Source organism: Oncorhynchus kisutch, linkage group LG13, assembly GCF_002021735.2.
Source record: "Oncorhynchus kisutch isolate 150728-3 linkage group LG13, Okis_V2, whole genome shotgun sequence".
Classification (NCBI taxonomy): Eukaryota; Metazoa; Chordata; class Actinopteri; order Salmoniformes; family Salmonidae; genus Oncorhynchus; species Oncorhynchus kisutch.
Genome location: NC_034186.2, coordinates 71,942,526 through 71,969,335, shown reverse-complemented (window position 1 = coordinate 71,969,335; position 26,810 = coordinate 71,942,526). Strand labels below are relative to the sequence as shown.

Here is a 26,810-nt window from a genome sequence, read left to right as displayed (position 1 = left end):
TTGAGCCCCTGGGTATCTCTACATCAGTGGCTCCCAACCAAGGGTAATATTCCGTTGATGACACGGTAACCAAAAAAGGTTGGGAAGCACTGCTCTACATTTTCAACTGCTTATGCATAGTTAAATAAAAAATAAAATATTTAAATGCCAATTACATTTTAGACCAGTCATCATTTCTTCACTCACCATTCATTGGGGAGCATTACAAATTGTCAAGACAAGCACAATAAGAAGCACTATGAATAAGCTGTCTTTGGTGTGTATTTTCTATTAGAAGACGAAATATATTATCTTTATTTGTATACTTCTACCGTTTGTAACCACTAAGCTCCACAAGTGCACTTTGGGGTGTAATCATTAGTCCAAACAGTTGCAAACTTGCATGTTGCAACGAAGCGAGAGTTTCTGTTGGCCAAATTCAGGTAGGCTCCGCCCTGTGTCGTTCCGTTGTTTTCGTTAAAGAAACGTTTTGCAACAGAATTGGCGTAATGGATACACCCCAGTTGGATCTACCCTCAAAACTTCGTTACCCATGAAGCAGTGCTATCAGCCAGCGCGTTGCTGTGCGTCAAGTCCAACCACTGTGCCAAGCGAAGAAGAAAGGGGGAGACGTACAAGCTAGCTAAAACGATATGCTACCAATGCAGTTAAATTTGTAACGACTACTTTAGAAAGGATAGGTCAACTCTGTGCCTGCTTGGCTTTAAATCGCAACAAACTTTTCCCCTGCCCCGGCTTTAGCGCACATAGATATGAGCGGCAGCGGGCGGCCCAGGACCAGCTCGTTTGCTGAGCCTCCAGGGGCTCCCGGAGCCGTTTCAGCCGCCGCCGGATCGTCTGTTACCGGAGGGATTTCTGCAGGAAAATCTGGGGCTTCACAGGCCACAGGGAGCAGCTCGACTGGCTTCGGAAATTTGAAACTAGCCCGTGAGTATAGCTAATTGAACAAAAAAACGAAGGGATCGGGATATATATGTGTGTACTGGTAATTTAAACGAAGTATCTAACGAAACAAATTGATAAAACTGTCGATGTTATTATTTCTAGAAGCAAACCTAGCTAGCTAGCTGGCTAGGCTATGTATGTTTTTCGTAGAAGGGATAGTGGGATCAAGCCGGGCTTTGATTGTGGCAAATCTAGCTAACGTTAACTAGCATAGCATTTGAGGCGAAACGTCTATACGATGTTAGAAACGGGGGAGAAATTGGTGAAAATAGAATGGAACCAAATTTCGGTGATATTTTTAGTTGGAAGCCAGATTGGAAACCGGGCATCAACAGTAACGTTACCTACCTAGGTGAAATCAAACGAGGTTGACCGTCGTCCTCATTTAGCTAGTTGCCTGTAATCTTAGCTATTAGCATTGAAAGTTATGTAGCTGGTTGCTTAGTTAGCTAGCTAACGTTAGACAGGTAACCTAGCTAACAGCTATATATGCTATTTAGGGAGACTAAGTTAGCATTAATTCAGTTCACATAACGTAAACTATTGGGAATTTATACGACATGGCTTAACGTGACCCTGACCAATTGGCTTTAAATCTAGCTAACTTGTTCAAGAACAATTTACGTGCTAGTTTTGTTAGCTTGTCCAAGGCAGGAATATAATTAGCCAGCTGTGTCAAAGGTCTGTCAATGTCATTTTTATAACGTTACAAGTCCAGTTTTGTTTTGCAGTTCTTTGGTCAACCGTTTTAGATTGAGCAATAATGTGGGTGTTAAGGAACCGTTACGTATCTATCATAACAACGTATTTCCAAATACAATATGTGTTGGTCTCATCTCGTTATTGTTCAAGATCTATGATTGATTTTCCTCATATTTGCATAAATAGACACGTCCATATATTGATAGATCAAATAATCTTCATAATTAGGCAAGTCCTATTGCTTTCCATTGAGATTTCCGCACGTTGAGGATTCTTCCAAAGGGTCTCTTTCGCACCAATTTTTACAGCCAGTGCAATGGCAGGAATTGACTGTATGCCCAATGGTAGTTTGGATATGCAGTGTTGGCAGAATATCTACAGGGAGGGAGGTAGAGAGGGAGGTGTTGACATGGTCAGATTTGGGGAAAACCCAATCTGGAACATTGCGCCACAATGTCCATGTCAAACAGACAGTAACAAGTCAACTCTGCAATATGTCAGGAGGTGGTTGAAAGATTACCCATCAACTTGGTCTGCTCTTCTCTCTACCTTTGTGTATGTCTGTCTCACTGTGTAATTCTGAGGGGTCAGATCTTCAAACTGCATTGCTGATTTTTCCTAGCCCACTGATAAGTGTTGTTCCTGGTCTGGAGGTGTCTGGACCTACCAGAAACCATAACAAAGGTGCTGCGCTATTGTTAGGTTTCTGGAAGTAACACTGACTTGTCTAAGTGAAGTGCAAAGCCAAGATCAAGGGTTCTAAATGTCTGACAAAAAGGTGTCAGACAAGTCATAGGCAATAATTGCCAACAGGATTGTCTTGGTATCCTGGGGCTGCATGTAGCGTTACTGACGTTTCCCAGCTTCCTACTGCCCTAATGTTCTCAGCTCCTATCCTGGGGACCCAAGTGTCTGCACATATTTGTTTCAGCACTAACACACCTACACCTGATTCAACTAATAAAGGGCTTGATGGTCAGTGAATTAGTTGCATCAGGTGTGTCTATATTAGTACTGGGCCCGGTTGCCCAAAAGCATCTTAAGGCTAAGTTCACTGTTAGAACCATAGGATCCTATACTTCGAAGATCAACTTAGGCTTAAAATGCTTTTGGGAAATTGGCCCAGGTCTGGAACAAAACCACAGTTGTGGGCCACCAGGGCTGGAGTTGAGGAACACCGTAATAAAGAGTAAGTGGCAGTGCCACTAATCTGGTTAATATTCTCGGCCTCTCTCTGTCAACTTTGTAGGATACTGCAGCTCTGGCATAAATAAATGTTTGGTTGTAATGCATGGCTGTCTAATCGCTAATCCTTTTAGTGACTGTTCACTTGCTTTATATTTAGAAATAAGCGATGAGTTACTTGAGACTAAAGTCTGAGTGTTCTGGAAATCACTTCTCTCCCTCTTACTCTTTCATTTAATCCTACTCATCAGACCTTTGTTAACTTCCTCTTTAGGAACCAAAGCACTTCCCTGACAGCTGATCTGTCTGACTGCTCATCTTTGCATTCATCATTAAAGTGACTATCATGCCACTGCTGTTTCATATTTAACACTCCCCTCTGACTCCACTCCTTAAGAAGAGGTATACACAGACGCAAACGCTGTGAGCCACATGATTACAGATCAGATGACGTTCTCTGGTCGTATGAGACGTCAGAAGGAAGAATAGTTTAGTGAGTCATGTTTGGATTAATCAATGAATCAAATGCCTACCCAGTGTGAAATCTACCACTAGCTATGATGACCCTTCATATACTAGTATGTGAAAAGCTATGTAAGGCATCTCCAGTGTGTTTATTAAAACACGCCATCCAGCTCTTTCAGACATCCAGAGGTATCCACAGGTGTCTAGTCTACATCATAGGAGTTGACTTTAAATCCATCAATCAACTGCGCCCACCAAATGCTTTTAGCAGTGCTGAGCAAAACCTCCTGCCATTCACCCTCCCTTCCAGTCTGATTCCTGAGACTGACAAAGTCTGGCTTTATACCCTCTAAATTAGAGGATCCAAATTAAATACATTTCCGTCTTCAGCAGAGGAAGATCCAAATTTGTCTTCTCAACAAAATCTTAAGCTAGTCACCCACTTATACAGCTTTGTTCTAGAGGCCTTGTCAGACTTTAGAGTAGAACTGGGAGATACAGAGTTATTAGAGAAAGCATGGTCATGTTGAGGCAGGCGAATGGAGGAACCGGTGCACACACTCACTGGGTGTGCTACTGTACTGTCCATTCAATGTTATCACAGGCTCTGACAAGCTAGTTGGCTCCAGGCCCTACCTCTACTGTAGTGTTCCTCCTCCCTTCAGTCTGTGCTACTGGTGTGTCAGTCAGTTCACCCTCAACCATTCACACACACACCACGCTGAACTGCACGTCTGACCCGAAGTAGAACTGTCACTCACGGTATGAACTCAGAATCTTCCTTTCCACAAGGTCGCACATCAGACAGACAGTAAGGCTGTGATGATACCAGTATTGTGATATTTTTTTCCATGTCATCAATGAAAACATGAAGCAGACCACTATTTGGTCTTTTGAAAATTTGCTATATGTAAAATAGTGTGCCCTATGGCTTGGAAAATGGATTGACATTTTGTGTACGGTGTCCTCTGTCCAATTCCTGTCCCAGGATCAACTGAGTAAAATATACACTGCCGTTCAAAAGTATGGGGTCACTTCAATGATTTTTTTTCCACACATGTTAGTTTCCAACATTAGGTATTTTTTCCTAAAGAAGTTAAACCGCGTTGTTTTGTTTCCTTGCCAAGATACTGAGTATTGCAATACTAGTATTGTCCCGGCCCTAACAGACAATGGCCCTGTTAAACACTTTAAAAACGCACCCTCCATTGCATGAAGACAGTAATTATAGATCTGACATTATGACATTCTGTTAAAGCGATGTTGGAGAGCCCTCACCTTCACCCAGCCCACTGTGTTAAATTGCCCATTACCTCAAGAAACAGAGGAAAGCAATAATGCATTTCTCAGTATTGTCAGGGTCCTAGTATTTAAACCGTACTGGCCAGGCCAGTGTAGTGAGGGGGTGAAGAGGTTAGCGGAGTTCAGAGCTGTGACAGCCAGGCGTGCAGCCTCCCCCTGGGGAGCCGGGGAAGGTGAGGCAGGGTGGAGGTGGTTCACTGTAGCTACTCATTACCAGCTAGTATTATGTGTCTGTGGGGAGAGGCTTCTGAGGTTACGGACATTTAAAGAGAGAGGGGGAGTGATGAACATTTGTTTAGTGTTTCCCCCTCAGGGGATTGGGGGAAAGGATGAGTTGACCGTCACTACGTTTCCTGCCTCTAAACCAGAGACATGGTCCTCTCAGTGTCTGTGTGTGTGTCACTGCATCTGGATAACATCTAAAATACTTGGGGACCTTTAGCCCCATTCCCAAATGGTTATGTACCTTAATGTGTTTTGACCTCTGTACCTCTCCCCCAGGAGACAGTGGCAAGGTGACGACTGTGGTGGCCACACCAGGCCAGGGTCCAGACCGCCCACAGGAGGTGTCCTACACAGACATCAAGGTGATCGGGAATGGTTCCTTCGGCGTGGTGTACCAGGCCCGGCTCATTGACAGCCAGGAGATGGTTGCCATCAAGAAGGTTCTGCAGGATAAGAGGTTTAAGGTACAGAGTCTACAGACACACAGCACAACCCACTTCCACTGGCAGTCTACGCCAGTGTTGTAGTACTCGAGTCCTGATTTTAAATAAATAAATGTATACTTGTGACTTGACCATTAATGACTGGGACTCCCCTTCCCGTGTATTTGGACTGGATAGGCTACTATGATAAGCAGAACATTAGCAGCACTGTGTGTGCAGAGTATTGAGGGTTCTGTTCTCTAGCTAGCAGTGGAAATGACGCGCCACAATGAAAACAAACGCTGAAAACTCACTACCTCCGATCATGGTGCCTTCAGAAAGTCTTCACACCCCTTGACTTTTTCCACATTTTGTTGTGTTACAGCCTGAATTGAAAATTAAATTGAGATGTTTTTGTCACTAGCCTACACACAATACCCCATAATGTCAGTAGAATTATGTTTTTCACAATTTTTACAAATGAATAAAAATGTTAAACTGAAATATCTTGAGTCAATAAGTATTCAATCCCTTTTGTAATGACAACCCTAAAATTCAGATGTAAAAATGTGCTTAACAGGTCACAAGTTGCATGGACTCACTTAGTGTGCAATAATAGTGTTTAACATGATTTTTGAATGACTACCTCATCTTTGTACCCCACACTTACAATTACTGTGGGGGAAAAAAGTATTTAGTCAGCCACCAATTGTCCCACTTAAAAATATGAGGCCTGTAATTTTCATCATAGGTACACTTTAACTATGACAGACAAAATGAGAAGAAAAAAATCCAGAAAATCAAATTGTAGAATTTTTAATGAATTTATTTGCATATTATGGTGGAAAATAAGTATTTGGTCACCTACAAACAAGCAAGATTTCTGGCTCTCACAGACATGTAACTTCTTCTTTAAGAGGCTTCTCTGCACCCAAACTACCACCAACGATGGCGGCACCAACATTCGGTCCACCTTGTGTTGATCCCTTCACTGCAAAGAACAGGGACAGAACCATACAGCGATGAGATTGAGCATATACAGTACACTTTGAATAAGCCATGTTGCCATCATCGGGTGAGGAGATCATTTTAAAGCAGCAAACTACATGAAGTTTAAAATCACATTTCTTCACCTTCCAGATTAGGTTGGTGAGTTCACATCTACTGTACATTTAGTACTTAATAAATGCATAATTGTATCAAAGTGTTTTGATACAAAATGTTGCCTTTATGTCTAAACTCAAGGAAATCTTAACTACTTAGAGTGGTCAGCTACCAATTGTGCAAGTTCTCCCACTTAAAAAGATGAGACAGGCCTATAATTTTCATCATGGGAACACTTCAACTATGACAGACAAAATGGAGAAAAAAATCCAGAAAATCACATTGTGGGATTTTTTATGAATTTATTTGCAAATTATGGTGGAAAATAAGTATTTGGTCACCTACAAACAAGCAAGATTTCTGGCTCTCACAGACCTGTAACTTCTTCTTTAAGAGGCTCCTCTGTCCTCCACTCGTTACCTGTATTAATGGCACCTGTTTGAACTTGTTATCAGTATAAAAGACACCTGTCCACAACCTCAAACAGTCACACTCCAAACTCCACTATGGCCAAGACCAAAGAGCTGTCAAAGGACACCAGAAACAAAATTGTAGACCTGCACCAGCCTGGGAAGACTGAATCTGCAATAGGTAAGCAGCTTGGTTTGAAGAAATCAACTGTGGGAGCAATTATTAGGAAATGGAAGACATACAAGACCACTGATAATCTCCCTCGATATGGGGCTCCACGCAAGATCTCACCTCGTGGGGTCAAAATGATCACAAAAATCCCAGAACCACACTGGGGGACCTAGTGAATGACCTGCAGAGAGCTGGGACCAAAGTAACAAAGCCTACCATCAGTAACACACTACGCCGCCAGGGACCCAAATCCTGCAGTGCCAGACGTGTCCCCCTGCTTAAGCCAGTACATGTCCAGGCCAGTCTGAAGTTTGCTAGAGAGCATTTGGATGATCCAGAAGAAGATTGGGAGAATGTCATATTGTCAGATGGTAAAAACTCAACTCGTCGTGTTTGGAGGACAAAGAATGCTCAGTTGCATCCAAAGAACACCATACCTACTGTGAAGCATGGGGGTGGAAACATCATGCTTTGGGGCTGTTTTTCTGCAAAGGGACCAGGACGACTGATCCGTGTAAAGGAAAGAATGAATGGGGCCATGTATCGTGAGATTTTGAGTGAAAACCTCCTTCCATCAGCAAGGGCATTTGAAGATGAAACGTGGCTGGGTCTTTTAGCATTACAATGATCCCAAACACACCGCCAGGGCAACGAAGGAGTGGCTTCGTAAGAAGCATTTCAAGGTCCTGGAGTGGCCTAGCCAGTCTCCAGATCTCAACCCCATAGAAAATCTTTGGAGGGAGTTGAAAGTCCGTGTTGCCCAGCAACAGCCCCAAAACATCACTGCTCTAGAGGAGATATGCATGGAGTGTGTGTGTGAACCTTGTGAAAACATTTGACCTCTGTCATTGCCAACAAAGGGTATATAACAAAGTATTGAGAAACTTTTGTTATTGACCTAATACTTATTTTCCACCATAATTTGCAAATTAATTCATTAAAAATCCTACAATGTGATTTTCGGGATTTTTTTTCTCATTTTGTTTGTTGGTGTACCTATGATGAAAATTACAGGCCTCATCTTTTTAAGTGGGAGAACTTGCACAATTGGTGGCTGACTAAATACTTTTTTGTCCCACTGTATCTGTAAGGTCCCTCCGTCGAGCAGTGAGTATCAAACACAGATTCAACCACAAAGACCAGGGAGGCTTTCCAATGCCTCGGAAAGAAGGGCACCTATTGGTAGATGGGTAAAAAAATATATGAAGCGGACATTGAATATCCCTTTGAGCATTGAAGTTATTACTTACACTTTAGAGGGTGTATCAATACACAGTTTTTTTATGTATGCTTGTTTGTTTTTTTAACGGTTGAATTAATAAACTAAACTAATGCTAAAACCCAGTCACTACAAATATACATGCGTCCTTCCTGACTCAGTTGCCGTAGAGGAAGGAAACCACTCAGGGATTTCACCATGAGGGCAATGGTGACTTTATAACAGTTGCGGAGTTGGTTGTGATAGGATAAAACTGAGGATGTAGTTACTCCACAATATTAACCTAATTGAGAGTGAGAAGAAAGAAGCCTGTATGGAAGGAAAATATACAAGGCACTAAAGTGATACTGCAAAAAATGTGACGAAGCAATTAGCTTTTTGTCCTGTATACAGTACAACACATTACTGAAAAAAAAGAGGCTGAATGGAGCTAAACACCGGAAAAATCAGAAACTTGCTTCAGATTGCTTTCCACCAGGCACTGGGAGATAAATTCACCTTTTAGCAGGACAATAACCTAAAACACAAGGCCAAACCTACATTGGAGTTGCTTACCAAGAAGACAGCGAATCTTCCTGAGTGACCGGGTTACTGTTTTGACTTAAATCTACGACAAGACCTGAAAATGGTTGTCTAACAATGATCAACAACCAATTTGACAGAGCTTGAATATTATTTTTTAAGAATACGGGCCAAACATTGCACAATCCAGGTGTGGAAAGCTCTTAGTGACTTACCCAGAAAGACTATCAGCTGGAATCGTTGCCAAAGTGCTTATTCAAAGTATTGACTCGGGTGTGGTTATTTATGTATATTAGATATTTCTGTATTTCATTGTTAATAAATGTGCCAAAAATATTTCTATACATGTTTTCATTTTGTCATTATAGAATATTGTGTGTAGATGGGTGAGAAAAGAATAGTTAGTCCATTTTGAATTCGGGCTGTAACACAACAATAAATCAAGGGGTATGTATGTAGGCTGCACATCGTAAGTGACTCACTTCCTTGTAACCATCAGTCACCAGCCTACTATTTAGCTTTGCCTGGTTAAGAAACACAAACTGCTTTATGAAATTGAAAACAATAGTACTGAGTTTAAAAGGAAAACAAGTATAGCTATTAGCTCTCTCCCCTTGAGTATTAAAAAGTAGGCTCTTTGAATTTGTCGTCTCGCTCTACCCTCCCACTTTCCCTAGTCTTCCTCTGAGTTTCACTCTGGAATAAAAAAAATAATTGCTGGGCAATTTACCAAAAGCTGAGACAACACCTGAAAATGTTACAATTATTGGAAATAATAATATTTTGGGAGCAATATCCAATTCCGTCCAGAGACCATTCATCTCTTCAAAACATTGAACGTTCTATTAAAATAAAATGTTTGATCCTGTGTATGAAGGACTCGTGGGCTATTGCATATCGTAGGCAATTATGACCTTTGCAACTGGAGGAAAATCTTTGCGATATTACAATGCTCATATAAAAATCTTCCCACCAGACCACCACTAGTTGTTGCTGGGCAGATTTCTTCTACCAAATCCGAGCCAAATCAAGAGGAGCCACTCTAGCAACATACGAGCATCGAGCTAGCAAGCCGGCAATACAAGCGAGCAAAAAACATTAGTAACCAAAATAAAAAATATGTCTAAAAAAACCCTGACTCATAACTTTTGCTTTCAATTTTTTTTTAATATGCACAAACCAATATCGTTATTTTTTGCTAAATTCCAACCCAGTGATTCAGACTTGAGTACTTGGATCAGGACTCGAGCACGGACTTCACCATTGGTGACTCGAACTCAACTTAGCCTTAGACTTGTGACTCAAGCACATGACTCGGTTTAGTGACTCAACTGAAACACTGGTCTACACACACACAGTGCAACTCACTGCCACTGGCAGTCTACAGAAACACACCATTGCCCCTCACTCACACTCTATCAGATGTATTTCTGTATGTTATCTCCCCATAACGCAATGTTACTACTGTTCAATTGATGAATTCTTAAGACCTAAATGACACCCCCTTGCTATTTCTACACTCCAGAACCGAGAACTACAGATCATGAGGAAATTGGACCACTGCAACATAGTCAGGCTACGTTACTTTTTCTACTCCAGTGGGGAGAAGGTATGTACAAGTCACACTACCAGGTATTGGGAACAACATAACATTTTCACGTTTAAGAAAAATCCAGACTTGTCAAAAAATGTATTCAAGAACATTGCTCTTCTCCTATTGTTTTCCCCTTACAGAAAGATGAGGTGTATCTGAACCTAGTGCTGGACTTTGTCCCAGAGACGGTGTACAGGGTGGCCCGGCACTTCAACAAGGCCAAGACCACCATCCCCATTATATACGTCAAGGTAATGCACTCATTACTTCTTCTCTTCCCATGTTTCTCTTATTACTTTCCCTCCCTTTTATCCTCGTTCTCTCTGTCATTTTTTAAATTTTATTTTCGCTCTTGCATTTTCTCACTCAGTCTCTTTATCTCTCTGTTGCCCTCTCACCCCTCCATTGTTCCTCTTTAAGCTCCATGCTGCTAGAGGCAGAGTTCTCTATTTAAATGAAATGGTACTAGGCTTGGGCAGTATACCGGGGTATTTGGAAATGAAGTTTTTCAATAAATGTTCATATTTGTAGCTATTTTTTTAAAGTAAATACCTGCAGTCAACTTGTGCAATATATTAGGAGATGAAGCGGATTGCGTTCTTCATTTCACCTGTCACGCTATTTTACGTTATGAAGCTTACCGTAGTTCCCCAGAAAGCCAGTCACGTGTTTGTTTTTGTAAATGGCACAACGGGAGAAAGCGGTAGCAAGTGAGTCCAGCTGTTTATTGATTAACAGTTTTTTTCCCCCCCTCGAGTGATTAGGGACATGCACCTATAGTTTTCCTTCCCAGAAAATACATTAGTTCAGCAGAAATTTGCTTCATTTTCATCAGATGACAACAGCAGTGCAAAGCTATTTGGCTGGCATTGTAAATGAGCGTACAATGAAAAAGTAAGGTATTGCATGGCTGTCATATTTCTAATATTTCTAATGTTTACCATAGAAACAATGTAGCTGGCTACATTTCCTAATGTTTTGCTTGAAGTTAATCTTGTGTTTTACCAGAGAGAAGTAGGCTGGTTACACTTGAGGAAAAGTAGCTACACATCAGAGCGTTGTCTGCTGATCGAATGCCCTTAGTGAGTTCTCATCCCAGTGGACAAGTGCAACTGAAGCACAACGTTGATCTGATGCCGAGCAGAAATTACATAGAATTAGTTTACAAAACTCAGCAAGATATGACTATTTTTCCTGAATGCAGAATTCTTCATGAACGTGACACCTAAGTTTAAATGATATCATCCTCTCCAGGTAGAGCAGACAGGCCCGTTGCCCTAGCGACTGCACAACGTGTTCACATACTGGTCCAGAGCCAGTACTGTTCTTCCTTCAGATAAGCATGCGTCAACTTGGTTTGTACAATGTATTTAGTTTACATTCGCTTGTAAATGTCCAAATTCACCAAAAATTATATTCGGTAGCGCCTACCTAATGTATAACTTTATGAGCCGGATTGCCGGTCTTTGCAATGACTTTATTTTCGTTTGCGCTCGTTAGCATATTTGGGTAGCAGCCTCCATGGAAATTTGCCATTTACTTGTACTCATTTTGTTAGCGTTCTGGTAATAGATGCCCAGCAGGCTTTTTTGTGTGTTTTGTGGCTCCCCCTTGTGTACTAAACAGGTAATACTGTAAATCCCACCATGAGGGAAGGACAGTATGATGATGTAAAAGTATGGGTACTGCCCAACCCTAAATGGTACTGTATTTGAATATAGGACTCTTTCCCCCAAGTATCTGATGAGGAGAAAACACATTGATATTATGTTCTCTCTGTTCTGACTCTTCACTGACCTCCGGTAGTCTTTGTCTGTCACCTCTTTTCAAACTTCTCCATTCTCTTCTTTTCCTACATCAGATTTTTTGGGGGACAATACCTACTTCAGTGTTTTAGAATTGAAAAAATTTGAGAGAGAGAAACCAACTTTCTCTGTTTGCAGTTGGTTGTGTGTTTAAAGGGCACTTACTTTGTCTGTTAGCTTTGTGTGTGTTTGTGTGTGTGCTATGCCATGCCCTGTGGCAGCAGAGAGGACTATCTGTGTCTGATGGCCCATTTGCCTCAGCCCACCCTGCTGCTCTCTCCTGTGGTGTGGAGATGCATACTGATCATACACACACACTGCCCTCACTCAGCATCTCTACACTCCTCTCCACCTCTCCCTGTGCTCCTCTCATCCCTCCATACTCTCTCTTTATCCACATCTCTTCCTTCCCTTACACTCCCTCTCTCCTTGTTCCCTTACTACTCGTCAGCCCCTTTCTCTCTCCAATTCAAAGGGGCTTTATTGGCATGGGGTAACATATTTACACTGCCAAAGCAAGTTAAATAAACAGTAAACAGAAGTGAGAAGACAAAAAGGTAACTGGGCTAAATGACTATCGCCCCGTAGCACTCACTTCCGTCATCATGAAGTGCTTTGAGAGACTAGTCAAGGATCATATCACCTCCACCCTACCTGACACACTAGACCCACTCCAATTTGCTTACCGCCCAAATAGGTCCACAGACGACGCAATTGCAATCACACTGCACACGGCCCTAACCCATCTGGACAACAGAAATACCTATGTAAGAATGCTGTTCATCGACTACAGCATTTAACACCATAGTACCCTCCAAACTCGTCATTAAGCTCGAGACCCAGGGTCTTGACCCCACCCTGTGCAACTGGGTCCTGGACTTTGACGGGACGCCCCCAGGTGGTGAGGGTAGGAAACATCTCCACCCCGCTGATCCTCAACACTGGGACCCCACAAGGGTGCGTTCTCAACTCAATCATCATGTTTACAGACGACACTACAGTGGTAGACTTGATTACCAACAATGACAAGACGGCCTACAGGGAGGAGGTGAGGGCCCTCAGAGTGTGGTGTCAGGAAAATAACCTCACTCAACGTCAACAAAACAAAGGAGATAACCGTGGACTTCAGGAAACAGCAGAGGGAGAACCCCCCCCCCCCCCCCCCCCCCCCCTATCCACAGCGACGGGACAGTAGTGGAGAAGGTGGAAAGTTAAGTTCCTCAGCGTACACATCATGGACAAACTGAAATCGTCCACCCACACAGACCGTGTGGTGAAGAAGGCGCAACAGCGCCTCTTCAACCTCAGGAGGCTGAAGAAATTGGCTTGTCACCAACAACACTCAAAGTTTTACAGATGCACAATCGAGAGCATCCTGTCAGGCTGTCTCACCGCCTGGTACGGCAGCTGCTCCACCCATAACCGGAAGGCTCTCCAGAGGGTAGTGAGGTCTGCACAATGCATCACCGGGTGCAAACTACCTGCCCTCTAGGACACCTACACCACCCGATGTCACAGGAAGGCCAAAAAGATAATCAAGGACAACAACCACCCGAGCCACTGCCTGTTCACCCCGCTATCATCCAGAAGGTGAGGTCAGTACAGGTGCATCAAAGCAGGGACCGAGAGACTGAAAAACAGCTTCAATCTCAAGGCCATCAGACTGTTAAACAGCCATCACTAACATTGAGTGGCTACTGCCAACCTACTGACTCAAATCTCTAGCGACTTAATAATACACAATTGGATGTAATAAATGTATCACCTAGTAACTTTAAACAAAAAATTGTTTCTCCATCACTTCTCTTTCTCCCCCCCATGCTCTTTCTGTGGTGTGCAATTAAGCTCGTTTCCCTCCAAATCTGCCCCTCTGCCACAGCCGGGCAACCGTGTCCCCATCAACACCCGTCTGTCTACCGTGTGCCCAATAACACAGCTAACGACCCAACAGAGAGACCCCAACACACGCACACTCAGACAGCCAGAAACCCTTACATACACAGTCACATTTTCTGCTATGCTAGCTCTAAGCTTTACAATGGGAGCATTGTACTGGCATGTCTAGAGCAGAGAACCCACAAGTTGTTGCAATGTGTTTGAGTAAGTTGCATACATCCAGAATGTTTGACTGTTCTGAGTGCAGTGAAGTTGGTAACCGACAGTAGACAGTCTGGACACTTGGCATGACCAGTAGTAGTAATGTAGGGGATTATGATGATCAGTGTTGTTACTGTCTGTGTGCTTATTTCTTATAGAATTATTTTTTAAACATACTTTCCACACCTGAAGTGTTTGTATATGTTAACATCATGTGTCCTGTGTTCTCCCTCCAGGTGTACATGTACCAGCTGTTCCGCAGTCTGGCCTATATCCATTCCCAGGGCGTGTGTCACAGAGACATCAAACCCCAGAACCTGCTGGTGGACCCCGAGACGGCCATCCTCAAACTCTGTGACTTCGGCAGGTTAGTCTGCCTGTCTGTCAGTAAACATCTCTGAATGTCTGCCTGTGTGTGTTTCTTAGGCTGCGTTTACACAGGCAGCCCAATTCTTCTGATCTTTTTTCCACTAATTGGTCATTTCAGATATTTGTCAGATCTGATTGGTCAAAAAAAATATTCAGTATTGGGCTGCATGTGTAAATACCACCTTACTGCTCAGTCTGTCTAAATCGATCTGTTTCAATGTCTTTTTCTCTGAATGACCACCTCTCTCCCCCTCTTGTCACCAGTGCTAAGCAGCTTGTTCGCGGGGAGCCCAACGTGTCCTATATCTGCTCGCGGTACTACCGTGCCCCCGAGCTCATCTTTGGCGCCACAGACTACACGTCCAACATTGACATCTGGTCAGCTGGCTGTGTGCTGGCCGAACTGCTGCTGGGACAGCCCATCTTCCCCGGGGACAGCGGAGTGGACCAACTGGTAGAGATCATCAAGGTAGAGAAGAGGGGGGACACCAAACTGTAGGGGTGGGAGATGGAAAGAAGAGTGTAGGCCTATGTTGGCGGTAGGAGCGTAGGGCCTGTGTTGGCAGTAGGAGCGTAGGGCCTATGTTGGCGGTAGGAGCGTAGGGCCTGTGTTGGCGGTAGGAGCGTAGGGCCTGTGTTGGCGGTAGGAGCGTAGGGCCTGTGTTGGCGGTAGGAGCGTAGGGCCTGTGTTGGCGGTAGGAGCGTAGGGCCTGTGTTGGCGGTAGGAGCGTAGGGCCTGTGTTGGCGGTAGGAGCGTAGGGCCTGTGTTGGCGGTAGGAGCGTAGGGCCTGTGTTGGCGGTAGGAGCGTAGGGCCTGTGTTGGCGGTAGGAGCGTAGGGCCTGTGTTGGCGGTAGGAGCGTAGGGCCTGTGTTGGCGGTAGGAGCGTAGGGCCTGTGTTGGCGGTAGGGGCGTAGGGCCTGTGTTGGCGGTAGGGGCGTAGGGCCTGTGTTGGCGGTAGGGGCGTAGGGCCTGTGTTGGCGGTAGGAGCGTAGGGCCTGTGTTGGCGGTAGGAGCGTAGGGCCTGTGTTGGCGGTAGGAGCGTAGGTCTACAGGGGCTTGCAAAAGTATTCACCCCCTTGACATTTTTCCTATTTTGTTGCCTTACAACCCGGAATTCAAAAATGGACTTTTGGGGGTTTTGTATCATTTGATTTACACAACATGCCTACCACTTTAAAGATAAGATATTTTTGGTGAAACAGACCATAAATAATACCCCCCAAAAAACTAACTTGAGGGTGCATTACTATTCACCCCCCCCCCCAAAGTCCAAGACTCTTTGTAGAGCCGTCTTTTGCAACAATTACAGCTGCAAGTCTCTTGGGGTATGTCTCTATAAGCTTGGCACATCTAGCCACTGGGATTTTTACTCATTCAAGGCAAAACTACTCCAGGTTCTTCAAGTTGGATGGGTTCTGCTGGTGTACAGCAATCTTTAAGTCATACCATAGATTTTCAATTGGATTAAGGTCTGGGCTTTGACTAGACCATTCCAAGACATTTCAAATGTTTCCCCTTTTTCCCCTTAAACCACTCGAGTGTTGCTTAGCAGTATGCTTAGGGTCATTGTCCTGCTGGAAGGTGAACCTCCGTTCCAGTTTCAAATATCTTGAAGTCTAGAACAGGTTTTCCTCAAGAATTTCCCTGTATTTAGCGCCATCCATCATTCCTTCAATTCTGATCAGTTTCCCAGTCCCTGCCGATGGAAAAATGATGTTCTTGGGGTGAAGCGAGGTGTTGGGTTTACCCCAGACATATTGTTTTCCTTGATGGCCAAAAAGCTCAATTTTAGCCTCATCTGACCAGAGTACATATGTTTGGGGAGTCTCCCACATGCCTTTTGTCGAAAACCAAATGTGCTTGCTTATGTTTTTCTTTAACCTGACAAAGATGTTGGTTCCCAATTGGGGATCAGCCCCCCCACCGTCAGCTGGAACGGTGGCGCACGGAATGCAAAAATATTCTTAGAAATATTTAACCTCCACACATTAACAAGTCCAATAGCTCAAATGAAAGATAAACACCTTGTTTATCTAGCCAGCAAGTCAGATTTCTAAAATGTTTTACGGCGAAAACATAGCACATATTTATGTCAAACCACCACCGAAGACACACCGAAGACACAGCTAATTTCCATAGCCAAATTGAACAAAATATGCAATCACCAAACGCAGGATTAAAAGAAAAATAATTTCACTAACCTTTTGAAATCTTCATCAGATGACAGTAATATAACATGTTACACAGTACATTTGTTTTTTTCAATAATATGCTATAAATATCCATAAATCTCTGTTTACAATGACGCCATGTTAAAAAAATGTTACTCAAATGTCCGGAGAAATGACGATGGCTTCGGCACACGCCGTCAGCTAACATGGAATACACAACATAAACTTTGACTAAATATGCATGTTCTACATATATATAGAAAGATACACTTCTTCTAAATGCAATCGCTGTGTTACATTTATTTTTAACTTTACAGATTTCGTTCACTAGGCTATAATGTGAGTCGGCGCTCAGGAATTAGCATTTTGGCTCCTCTATCCTCCACAGAAACCCAAATTTAACACATAAATGTTCCCTTACCTTTGCTGTTCTTCCATCAGAAGACCTGGAAGGGTTTATACTTACCAAAAACAGCTTTAGTTTTGAAGTCTGTGTCTTTCGGTTATCAAACACGACATATTTCGGTTGAAATGCAGCCAAAAAGTAAAGTTGGTGCGCACCAAAACGTCGAAATTACATATTATATGTCGACTAAACTTGTCAAACTATGTTCAGAACACAGCGTTAGCATGTTATATAGCTTCACAGCAATTCTCAGGACGAAGAGAAACACAGGCATCGTTTAATCAATCTTGGAAGAAAGACACCACCGGAGCAGAACGCGCATGAGAGTAACCTGTTTTCTCGCGTGACCGAAAGGATTCGGCCCGCCAATACTCTCGTGAGCGCGCGATTCACACAATGAGAAGCCCCATTGAAAGCGGACACTGCGCTGAAGGCATAGGAACTGTTCCCAGGACTGTAGGTGCTTGGGAAGGGTGGGGGCGATGACGTCAAAGTTGGGCCAACTTTTATGATGACAAGAGAGAGTTTGGGAGAATGAGTGCCCTGAGAGTTCTGCTTTACTTACAGACATAATTTAAACGGTTTTAGAAGCTTTAGTGTTTTCTATTCAATAATAATTTTTAATTGCATATATTAGCAATTTTTGACAGATTTTTTTTCTGTTTACTATGGTCACGCAATCACCCCAAAGGGGGCAGCAATCAGCCCTATCCTTAACAGGTTTTAAGCAATGGCTTTTTTCTGGCCACTCTTCCGTAAAGCCCAGCTCTGTGGAGTGTACGGCTTACACGGATCCCAAACCGGCTGCGCGTGTGCGCCGTCGTGCATACATTAATTTTGTCCCCCTACACCAAACGCAATCACGACACGCAGGTTAAAATATCAAAACAAACTCTGAACCAGTGACATTAATTTGGGGACAGGTCATTAAGCATTAAACATGTATGGCAATTCAGCTAGTTAGCTTGCTGTTGCTAGCTAATTTGTCCTGGGATATAAACATTGAATTGTTATTTTACCTGAAATGCACAAGGTCCTCTACTCTTGACAATTAATCCACACATAAAATGGCCAACTGAATCGTTTCTTGTAATCTCTCCTTCCAGGCTTTTTCATCTTTGAACTTATATGGTGATTGGCATCTTCACTTTTACCACGAGAACCGGCAAAACATTTTGTCTTTCAATCACCCACATGGGTATAACCAATGAGGAGATGGCACGTAGGTACCTGCTTCTATAAACCAATGAGGAGAGGGGAGAGGCAGGACTTGCAGCGCGATCTGCGTCAGAAATAAGAGTTCTATTTTAGCCCTTGGCATCGCAGAAGCTCGCGAGCAGTGTGGGCGCAATAATTGAATAACATGGATTTGTAAATGTATTTTCGACACTCGCTCACGTGACGTGTCCGGTCTGGTCAGCATGTTTGTGGTCCTATGGGCAGATACTCCAATCTCCGCTGTGGAACTTTGCAGCTCCTTCAGGGTTATCTTTGGTCTCAAATCAAATCAAATTGTATTTGTCACATACACATGGTTAGCAGATGTTAATGCGAGTGTAGTGAAATGCTTGTGCTTCTAGTTCCGACAATGCAGTAATAACCAAGTAATCTAGCTAACAATTCCAAAACTACTACCTTATACACACAAGTGTAAAGGGATAAAGAATATGTACATAAAGATATATGAATGAGTGACGGTACAGAGTGGCATAGGCAAGATGCAGTAGATGGTATCGAGTACAGTATATACATATGAGATGAGTATGTAAACAAAGTGGCATAGTTTAAATTGGCTAGTGATATTTTACATCAATTCCCATTATTAAAGTGGCTGGAGTTGAGTCAGTGTGTTGGCAGCAGCCACTCAATGTTAGTGGTGGCTGTTTAACAGTCTGATGGCCTTGAGATAGAAGCTGTTTTTCAGTCTCTCGGTCCCAGCTTTGATGCACCTGTACTGACCTCGCCTTCTGGATGATAGCGTGGTGAACAGGCAGTGGCTCGGGTGGTTGTTGTCCTTAATGATCTTTATGGCCTTCCTGTGACATCGGGTGGTGTAGGTATCATGGAGGGCAGGTAGTTTGCCCCCGGTGATGCGTTGTGCAGACCTCACTGCCCTCTGGAGAGCCTTACGGTTGTGGGCGGAGCAGTTGCCGTACCAGGTGGTGATACAGCCCGACAGGATGCTCTCGATTGTGCATCTGTAGATGTTTGTGAGTGCTTTTGGTGACAAGCTGAATTTCTTCAGCCTCCTGAGGTTGAAGAGGCGCTGCTGCGCCTTCACGATGCTGTCTGTGTGGGTGGACCAATTCAGTTTGTCTGTGATGTGTACGCCGAGGAACTTAAAACTTACTACCCTCCACTACTGTTCCATCGATGTGGATAGGGGGGTGTTCCCTCTGCTGTTTTCTGAAGTCCACAATCATGTCCTTAGTTTTGTTGACGTTGAGTGTGAGGGTAGTAAGTGTGAGGTTATTTTGTTGCCTCTGATTAATGCCCTCCTTGAGTTTTGGTGGGTGCCCCGCTCTTGGCAGGCTTGTTGTGGTGCCATATTCTTTCCATTTTTTAAATAATGGATTTAATGGTGCTCTGTGTTTGGAGAGCTCCTTGGTATTCATGGTGTCCCTTGCTTAGTGGTGTTGCAGACTCTGGGGCCTTTCAGAACAGGTGTGTGTGTATATATATATATATATATATATATATATATATATATATATATATATATATATATATATATATGATCTCAATATATATATACAGTGCCTTGCGAAAGTATTCGGCCCCCTTGAACTTTGCGACCTTTTGCCACATTTCAGGCTTCAAACATAAAGATATAAAACTGTATTTTTTTGTGAAGAATCAACAACAAGTGGGACACAATCATGAAGTGGAACAACATTTATTGGATATTTCAAACCTTTTTAACAAATCAAAAACTGAAAATTTGGGCGTGCAAAATTATTCAGCCCCTTTACTTTCAGTGCAGCAAACTCTCTCCAGAAGTTCAATGAGGATCTCTGAATGAACCAATGTTGACCTAAATGACTAATGATGATAAATACAATCCACCTGTGTGTAATCAAGTCTCCGTATAAATGCACCTGCACTGTGATAGTCTCAGAGGTCCGTTAAAAGCGCAGAGAGCATAATGAAGAACAAGGAACACACCAGGCAGGTCCGAGATACTGTTGTGAAGAAGTTTAAAGCCGGATTTGGATACAAAAAGATTTCCCAAGCTTTAAACATCCCAAGGAGCACTGTGCAAGCGATAATATTGAAATGGAAGGAGTATCAGACCACTGCAAATCTACCAAGACCTGGCCGTCCCTCTAAACTTTCAGCTCATACAAGGAGAAGACTGATCAGAGATGCAGCCAAGAGGCCCATGATCACTCTGGATGAACTGCAGAGATCTACAGCTGAGGTGGGAGACTCTGTCCATAGGACAACAATCAGTCGTATATTGCACAAATCTGGCCTTTATGGAAGAGTGGCAAGAAGAAAGCCATTTCTTAAAGATATCCATAAAAAGTGTCGTTTAAAGTTTGCCACAAGCCACCTGGGAGACACACCAAACATGTGGAAGAAGGTGCTCTGGTCAGATGAAACCAAAATTGAACTTTATGGCAACAATGCAGAAAGCTTTGTTTGGCGTAAAAGCAACACAGCTCATCACCCTGATCACACCATCCCCACTGTCATACATGGTGGTGGCAGCATCATGGTTTGAGCCTGCTTTTCTTCAGCAGGGACAGGGAAGATGGTTAAAATTGATGGGAAGATGGATGGAGCCAAATACAGGACCATTCTGGAAGAAAATCTGATGGAGTCTGCAAAAGACCTGAGACTGGGACGGAGATTTGTCTTCCAACAAGACAATGATCCAAAACATAAAGCAAAATCTACAATGGAATGGTTCAAAAATAAACATATCCAGGTGTTAGAATGGCCAAGTCAAAGTCCAGACCTGAATCCAATCGAGAATCTGTGGAAAGAACTGAAAACTGCTGTTCACAAATGCTCTCCATCCAACCTCACTGAGCTCGAGTTGTTTTGCAAGGAGGAATGGGAAAGAAATTCTGTCTCTCGATGTGCAAAACTGATAGAGACATACCCCAAGCGACTTACAGCTGTAATCGCAGCAAAAGGTGGCGCTACAAAGTATTAACTTAAGGGGGCTGAATAATTTTGCACGCCCAATTTTTCTGTTTTTGATTTGTTAAAAAAGTTTGAAATATCCCATAAATGTCGTTCCACTTCAAGATTGTGTCCCACTTGTTGTTGATTCTTCACAAAAAAATACAGTTTTATATCTTTATGTTTGAAGCCTGAAATGTGGCAAAAGGTCGCAAAGTTCAAGGGGGCCGGATACTTTCGCAAGGCACTGTACATGATCTCAATATATATATATATATACATGATCTCAATATATACACATGATCTCAATATATATATATAATATTGAGATCATGTGACAGAGCTTACTTAGGGGCTTCATAGCAAAGAGGGTGAATACATATGCACCCACCACTTTTCAGTTTTATATATATATATATTTTTTGAAACAAGTTATTATTTTTCACTTCACCAATTTGGACTATTTTGTGTATGTCATTACATGAAATCCAAATAAAAAAAACTTTTAAATTACAGGTTGTAATGCAACAAAATAGGACAAATTCCAAGGTGGGGTGAATACTTTTGCAAGGCACTGTATGTTGGTGGCAGCGGTAGGAGCGTAGGTCTATGTTGGCAGCGGTATATTGGCGGTAGAAGTGATCATTCTTGGAGAAACTTCATGCATCTTTCACTCCTCCAGGTTTTGGGGACTCCGACGAGAGAGCAGATCCGAGAGATGAACCCCAACTACACAGAGTTCAAATTCCCCCAGATCAAAGCACACCCCTGGACAAAGGTACTCTCTGCCCTCAGTTCCATTTAAATAGCCTTAACACCATTGTCTTCCATTGGGATCCATATTAGAGAGAGAACATTTTGAAATGGAACAGATAAGACAGCCCAAATGAGTCAAACAAGATGCCCTTTTTTTCCCTTTTTTTTTTCTGTCAGGTGTTTAAGCCACGTACCCCCCCAGAGGCCATCTCCCTGTGTTCCCGTCTGTTAGAGTACACCCCTGTGACCAGGCTGTCCCCCCTGGAGGCCTGTGCCCATGCGTTCTTTGAAGAGCTGCGCCAGCCCACTGCCCGTCTGCCCAGCGGACGAGAACTTCCCCTCCTCTTCAACTTCAGCCCCGTCGGTGAGTCCACTGCCCTCCCCTCCTCTGTTTGACCCTCCCTCGGTCAGTAGCCATGTCCTCCTCTGTTTGGTCCTCCCTCGGTCAGTAGCCATGCCCTCCTCTGTTTGGCCCTCCCTCGGTCAGTAGCCATGCCCTCCTCTGTTTGGCCCTCCCTCGGTCAGTAGCCATGCCCTCCTCTGTTTGGCCCTCCCTCTGTCAGTAGCCATGCCCTCCTCTGTTTGGCCCTCCCTCTGTCAGTAACCATGCCCTCCTCTGTTTGGCCCTCCCTCGGTCAGTAGCCATGCCCTCCTCTGTTTGGCCCTCCCTCGTTCAGTAGCCATGCCCTCCTCTGTTTGGTCCTCCCTCGGTCAGTAGCCATGCCCTCCTCTGTTTGGTCCTCCCTCGGTCAGTAGCCATGCCCTCCTCCCTTTTTCCCCAAGCTTCTGTAATCCCCTCAGTTTTCCAGAGTAAGTCTGAAGCGTGTATGTTGAGTATCCTGTGTGTGTTGTATGATCTCTCTCTCTCTCACTCGCAGAGCTGTCTATCCAGCCCCAGTTGAACTCCACACTCATTCCTCCTCACGCTCGCGCACAGACATCACCTGCCTCACATGGTATGTACAACACATCCTACCCGACAAATGCTTATTACATGTTCAGGTCATGCTTATTAGATGACTACATATTTACAAGACTAGGATAGGAGATATAGCTTCAAATCAACATTTAATAGCCTTTTAAAATGAATATTGATGTGTTTGGATGTTAAACCCAACATACTAAAAACATTGACCTGATGGTGAACTGAAGTGTTTAGTGTGGTGTGTATCTGATGTCCTGTCTCTCCCTCCACCAGATGGCAGTGTGTCGGACAGTACCGCCCAGCCCAGCTCAGTACCTGGATCCATCAACAGCACCTGAACCCCCGTCCCCCATTCACCCTGTCTTTCCCCTTTTCCTCTCAACCCCATCCCTCTCTTCCTACTCTTCCACCCCCTCTTAAATCCAAAGTTCAAAAGACAACTATACACGCACACATACAACAACAATACTACAAAATCATCTATTAACCCATGAATATTCCCATTATGGGTCTAAAAAACTATCTGTTGGTGGCAGTAGTCCAGTGACTGTTGGGTTGTAGAAGATAGGTGAATCTGACGGAAACTATTCTGTATTATAATCTCTGCTAATCAAATTTTATCCCTTTTAAAAAAAAAAAACGTATTTATTTGAAAGTGCATTTTGTTTTAGTGATGTATGCCAGTGAATGGGATGCGTCAACTGAAGCCTGTTTCAGTTCAGACAGTTTAGGACAATCTTCCATTGAGGTTAAAAACCAAATGGTCACGTGGTCAGATCAGTCCCTGCAGTCAATGGGAAAACTCTGGGAAATGGAGGTGTTCATCTACCAAGACATTACTCCTAAACCGAGTCCAAAGTGTTAATTAGTTCTGAAAATTGAAGAACTGTGTTTTTATTTGTTTTATTAAATTGGATACCAAACAGCAGCAAATGGAACTGGCATTTTAAATTCGATGAGGCATTTTTTTATTTTTTATAGAAGCTTTTATCACACAGGTGATTCAAAAATAATCCAAAGGCGGAAACCGCTAGCTGTTTTATTAAACTGTTTCTAAGAAGAAACATCGAAGTGAAAGTCTTAATGTCTTTTATTTGAATAAGAGGGACCTTTTTTAAAAGAATGGAATGTACATATTCAGTTTCTATAAGCTCTTGTCCCAGTCAGTTTAGCTGGAGACATGTGTAGGTGAGAAGTAACCTTTGCACATCTCTAAAGGGGAGTAGAGCGGAGCTGTAGGGGCCCGCTGCATCTCTTGTGCAGTGGAGATATGCAACCTGTGTACAGGAAGGGGTAGGGCTCCTCCAGTCACACCTGTACACCAATGGCCATATAGCCGTACTTGAACCAAAGCTCTGTCACATCAGCTTTGAAAGTACTTGGCACTTTCACTCCTCCCTTTCTCTCATTTTTCCTCAATTCAGTCTAGATGCACAATTACACTGCATGTAGGGGAGGTCTTAAGTGTTAGTGTGCTTGTGTGTGAATGCGGTTTTATGTAGTTTTTTTTGTGTGTTTGACCATCTTCCATCTCCAAATCAACCCACTGTATACTCTTGTTTTTGTAAGTCTAGATTCTAACAGCATCACAGTGATTTATCATCAGTTAAACCTTGTTTTCATCTGGCCCACCAACACAGACTTGCAAGTTCACCATGCGTTAGAGCAACCACACCTGTTCTCCCTCCCCACTCATCACCGCACAACAACGATGGTTTGATCTAAAATACCTGCACCCAAAAAAATGTAAATGCCCCCAACACTTCTGGAGCCTTCTGTTCCTCTCCTCCTTCCTCTCCCACTCTCTCCTTCCCTCTCTTTCTCTCACTGTAAATATCAAGTACCTTTTTATTTAGTTTTTTTTTGTTATTATATTGTTGTTGTAATTTCATTTTATTTTCTCTAGCAGAGGGGAGCTGGTGTAGCAGTGACCAGGCTCCTTCTCCTCAGTCTGTCTGTAAATACAACTTCATTTCAGTCCCTGGCTCGGGGGGAAAAAACAGAACAAAATGTTTCTCTCGTTTTTATTCTCTCTCCCTCCATTTCTCTCTCGTTGCCTTTCCCCCATAAATATTATGATCACTTTATTTATTGTATTTTGGGGGGTTTTAGTTTGTTTCTCTGGGGAGGGTTTGTCGTCGGCCGAAGGGTTTATTTTGTAAGAAGTCATCAATACCCATGTCATGCAAAATATTCCAACTTCCAAGATTATTGGACTTTGATCCAAACTTGGGAGTGTTTTCCAATAAAGGTCCTGTATTTGCAAGTACACATCCTAGCCAGTAGGTGGAACTACATTTTATTTTCATTTATGTGAAGGGATTCTCACATGCCTCTGGTCTATGGTAGTCTAGCTGATGTCCCAACAGTATAAATGGCTGATCCTATGTGGGGGTATTGGTGATATTGCTGTATCTGGGTGGGTTTGAATGAGGGGTTGGGTGGGGAGGGTTGTGTAATATGTCCCAAGGCGTGTCCCTTCCGTGTCCCATGTGTTTTGTGTAATGGGTTTAACCTGTTACTTCTGTCTGTGATTACATGAATGAGTGATTGAATTTAATGAATGGATGAAAGAACTGACAAGTCTTACAAAAGTGTGAGTTGGGAGACCGTGGATACATTTAAAAAAAATCTTAGCTCTTCATTTTAGGAAAACAATGTTATTTTTGTGTTTTATTTTCCTGTCACAAGTTGGTTTTAATTTGTTGTGATCCTGATCTTTATGGCCCTGCACAAGGGTCATACCACATCACTGGTGGGAATGGAATGGTTTTGAAGTGGATGCGAGAGAGGTGGGGACGGAGAGAGACTGTTTTTGTTTGTTGGTATAAATCAACTTATGAATAAAGTGATGAAACTGCCCTGGTTTCATGTTCTAAAGAATGCAAGTGTGAATTCACACCATCAATTTATGTAGTGTCAGGTGTGAATAGTGTGAGCACTAAAACAATCTGCATTTATTGACCAGCGTACTTGACTGTTTTGGCTGCTAGTTGCAGACAGACATCTCATTTATGATTAACTTAATGAGGAACATTAAAACTTGGGCGTGTTTATACTACACAGGCCTTAAGTTAAATGACACCAATAAGTAGTAATGGCATTTGTTTAATGCAAATGAAGTCTGAATGGTAGTAATAATGTAGCTGACGGCAGAGCAGGGGCCAGAATGCCATAAGGCACTTAGGTTTTTAGTGTTTCCACAGCTGATTCATCTGTGAGGCCAATGAGCCATCCATCAGGAGGAGGGGTGGAGCTGACTGATTCATCTTTCACACTCTCTTCTCTTCCCCACTGGCAATGCCAGATGCAATCTGCCTGGCACTCATGACACCATGCTTTATGCCCCCACCAATGTGAGTAGCTTCCTTTTCAGCCCACTAATCTGAAAGGATACTACTGAGGAAAGCACTAGGGTCAAATAAGTCCACTAGAAAGAGCATTTTAATCTAATGGAAACAAATAGTCACTTTAACAAATGTCATGTGGAGTTAAACCCCATTGACCGAAATTTGAACTGTAGTAGTATCTGACATTTACTACTCCTATCAAAGCAATATTGCATGAGAGACCGTAGTATATCATGAACGTTGGCACAGCTAGGATCATGGAGAATCTCTAATGAAAAGCCACTCAAATGGCTCGGGAAGGATGAAATTAAAATAGTTATCGAAACCACACAAATGTCAGTGAAATGATACCTTGCTTCATGAAGTGTTATGCCTCTTTAGTTAATGAAATTACAGCTGGGAGGGTGGTGGCCAGGTGTCATTGGCTCATGAATTGGTGGGCATCATAGGCAGATTAATAGGCAGGCAGATCATAATATTCTTAATATTTTAATCTACATTTGATGGTGTTGTCATATGATGCATTCCC

At 43.1% G+C, this 26,810-nt stretch overlaps 1 protein-coding gene across 1 annotated transcript; it reads left to right on the top strand.

Annotated features, from left to right (window-relative positions):
* Positions 1-529: 529 nt before the first annotated feature.
* On the top strand, positions 530-25,792 carry LOC109877714 (glycogen synthase kinase-3 beta). Its single transcript, XM_031787157.1, has 10 exons — positions 530-927; positions 5,101-5,288; positions 10,199-10,282; positions 10,408-10,518; positions 14,406-14,536; positions 14,803-15,007; positions 21,933-22,028; positions 22,184-22,370; positions 22,885-22,962; positions 23,205-25,792. Exons 1-10 carry the CDS (start codon positions 753-755, stop codon positions 23,267-23,269), a joined length of 1,320 nt encoding a protein of 439 aa, XP_031643017.1. The 5' UTR covers positions 530-752; the 3' UTR covers positions 23,270-25,792.
* The last annotated feature ends 1,018 nt before the right edge of the window (positions 25,793-26,810 follow it).

Excerpts from the sequence above, each read along its gene's own strand:
- LOC109877714 (XM_031787157.1), top strand. The coding sequence starts at position 753 with ATGAGCGGCAGCGGGCGGCCCAGGACCAGCTCGTTTGCTGAGCCTCCA. Across the intron at positions 22,029-22,183 it reads AAGCACACCCCTGGACAAAG|GTGTTTAAGCCACGTACCCC; the intron begins GTACTCTCTGCC and ends TTTTTCTGTCAG. Across the intron at positions 22,371-22,884 it reads CTTCAACTTCAGCCCCGTCG|AGCTGTCTATCCAGCCCCAG; the intron begins GTGAGTCCACTG and ends TCTCACTCGCAG.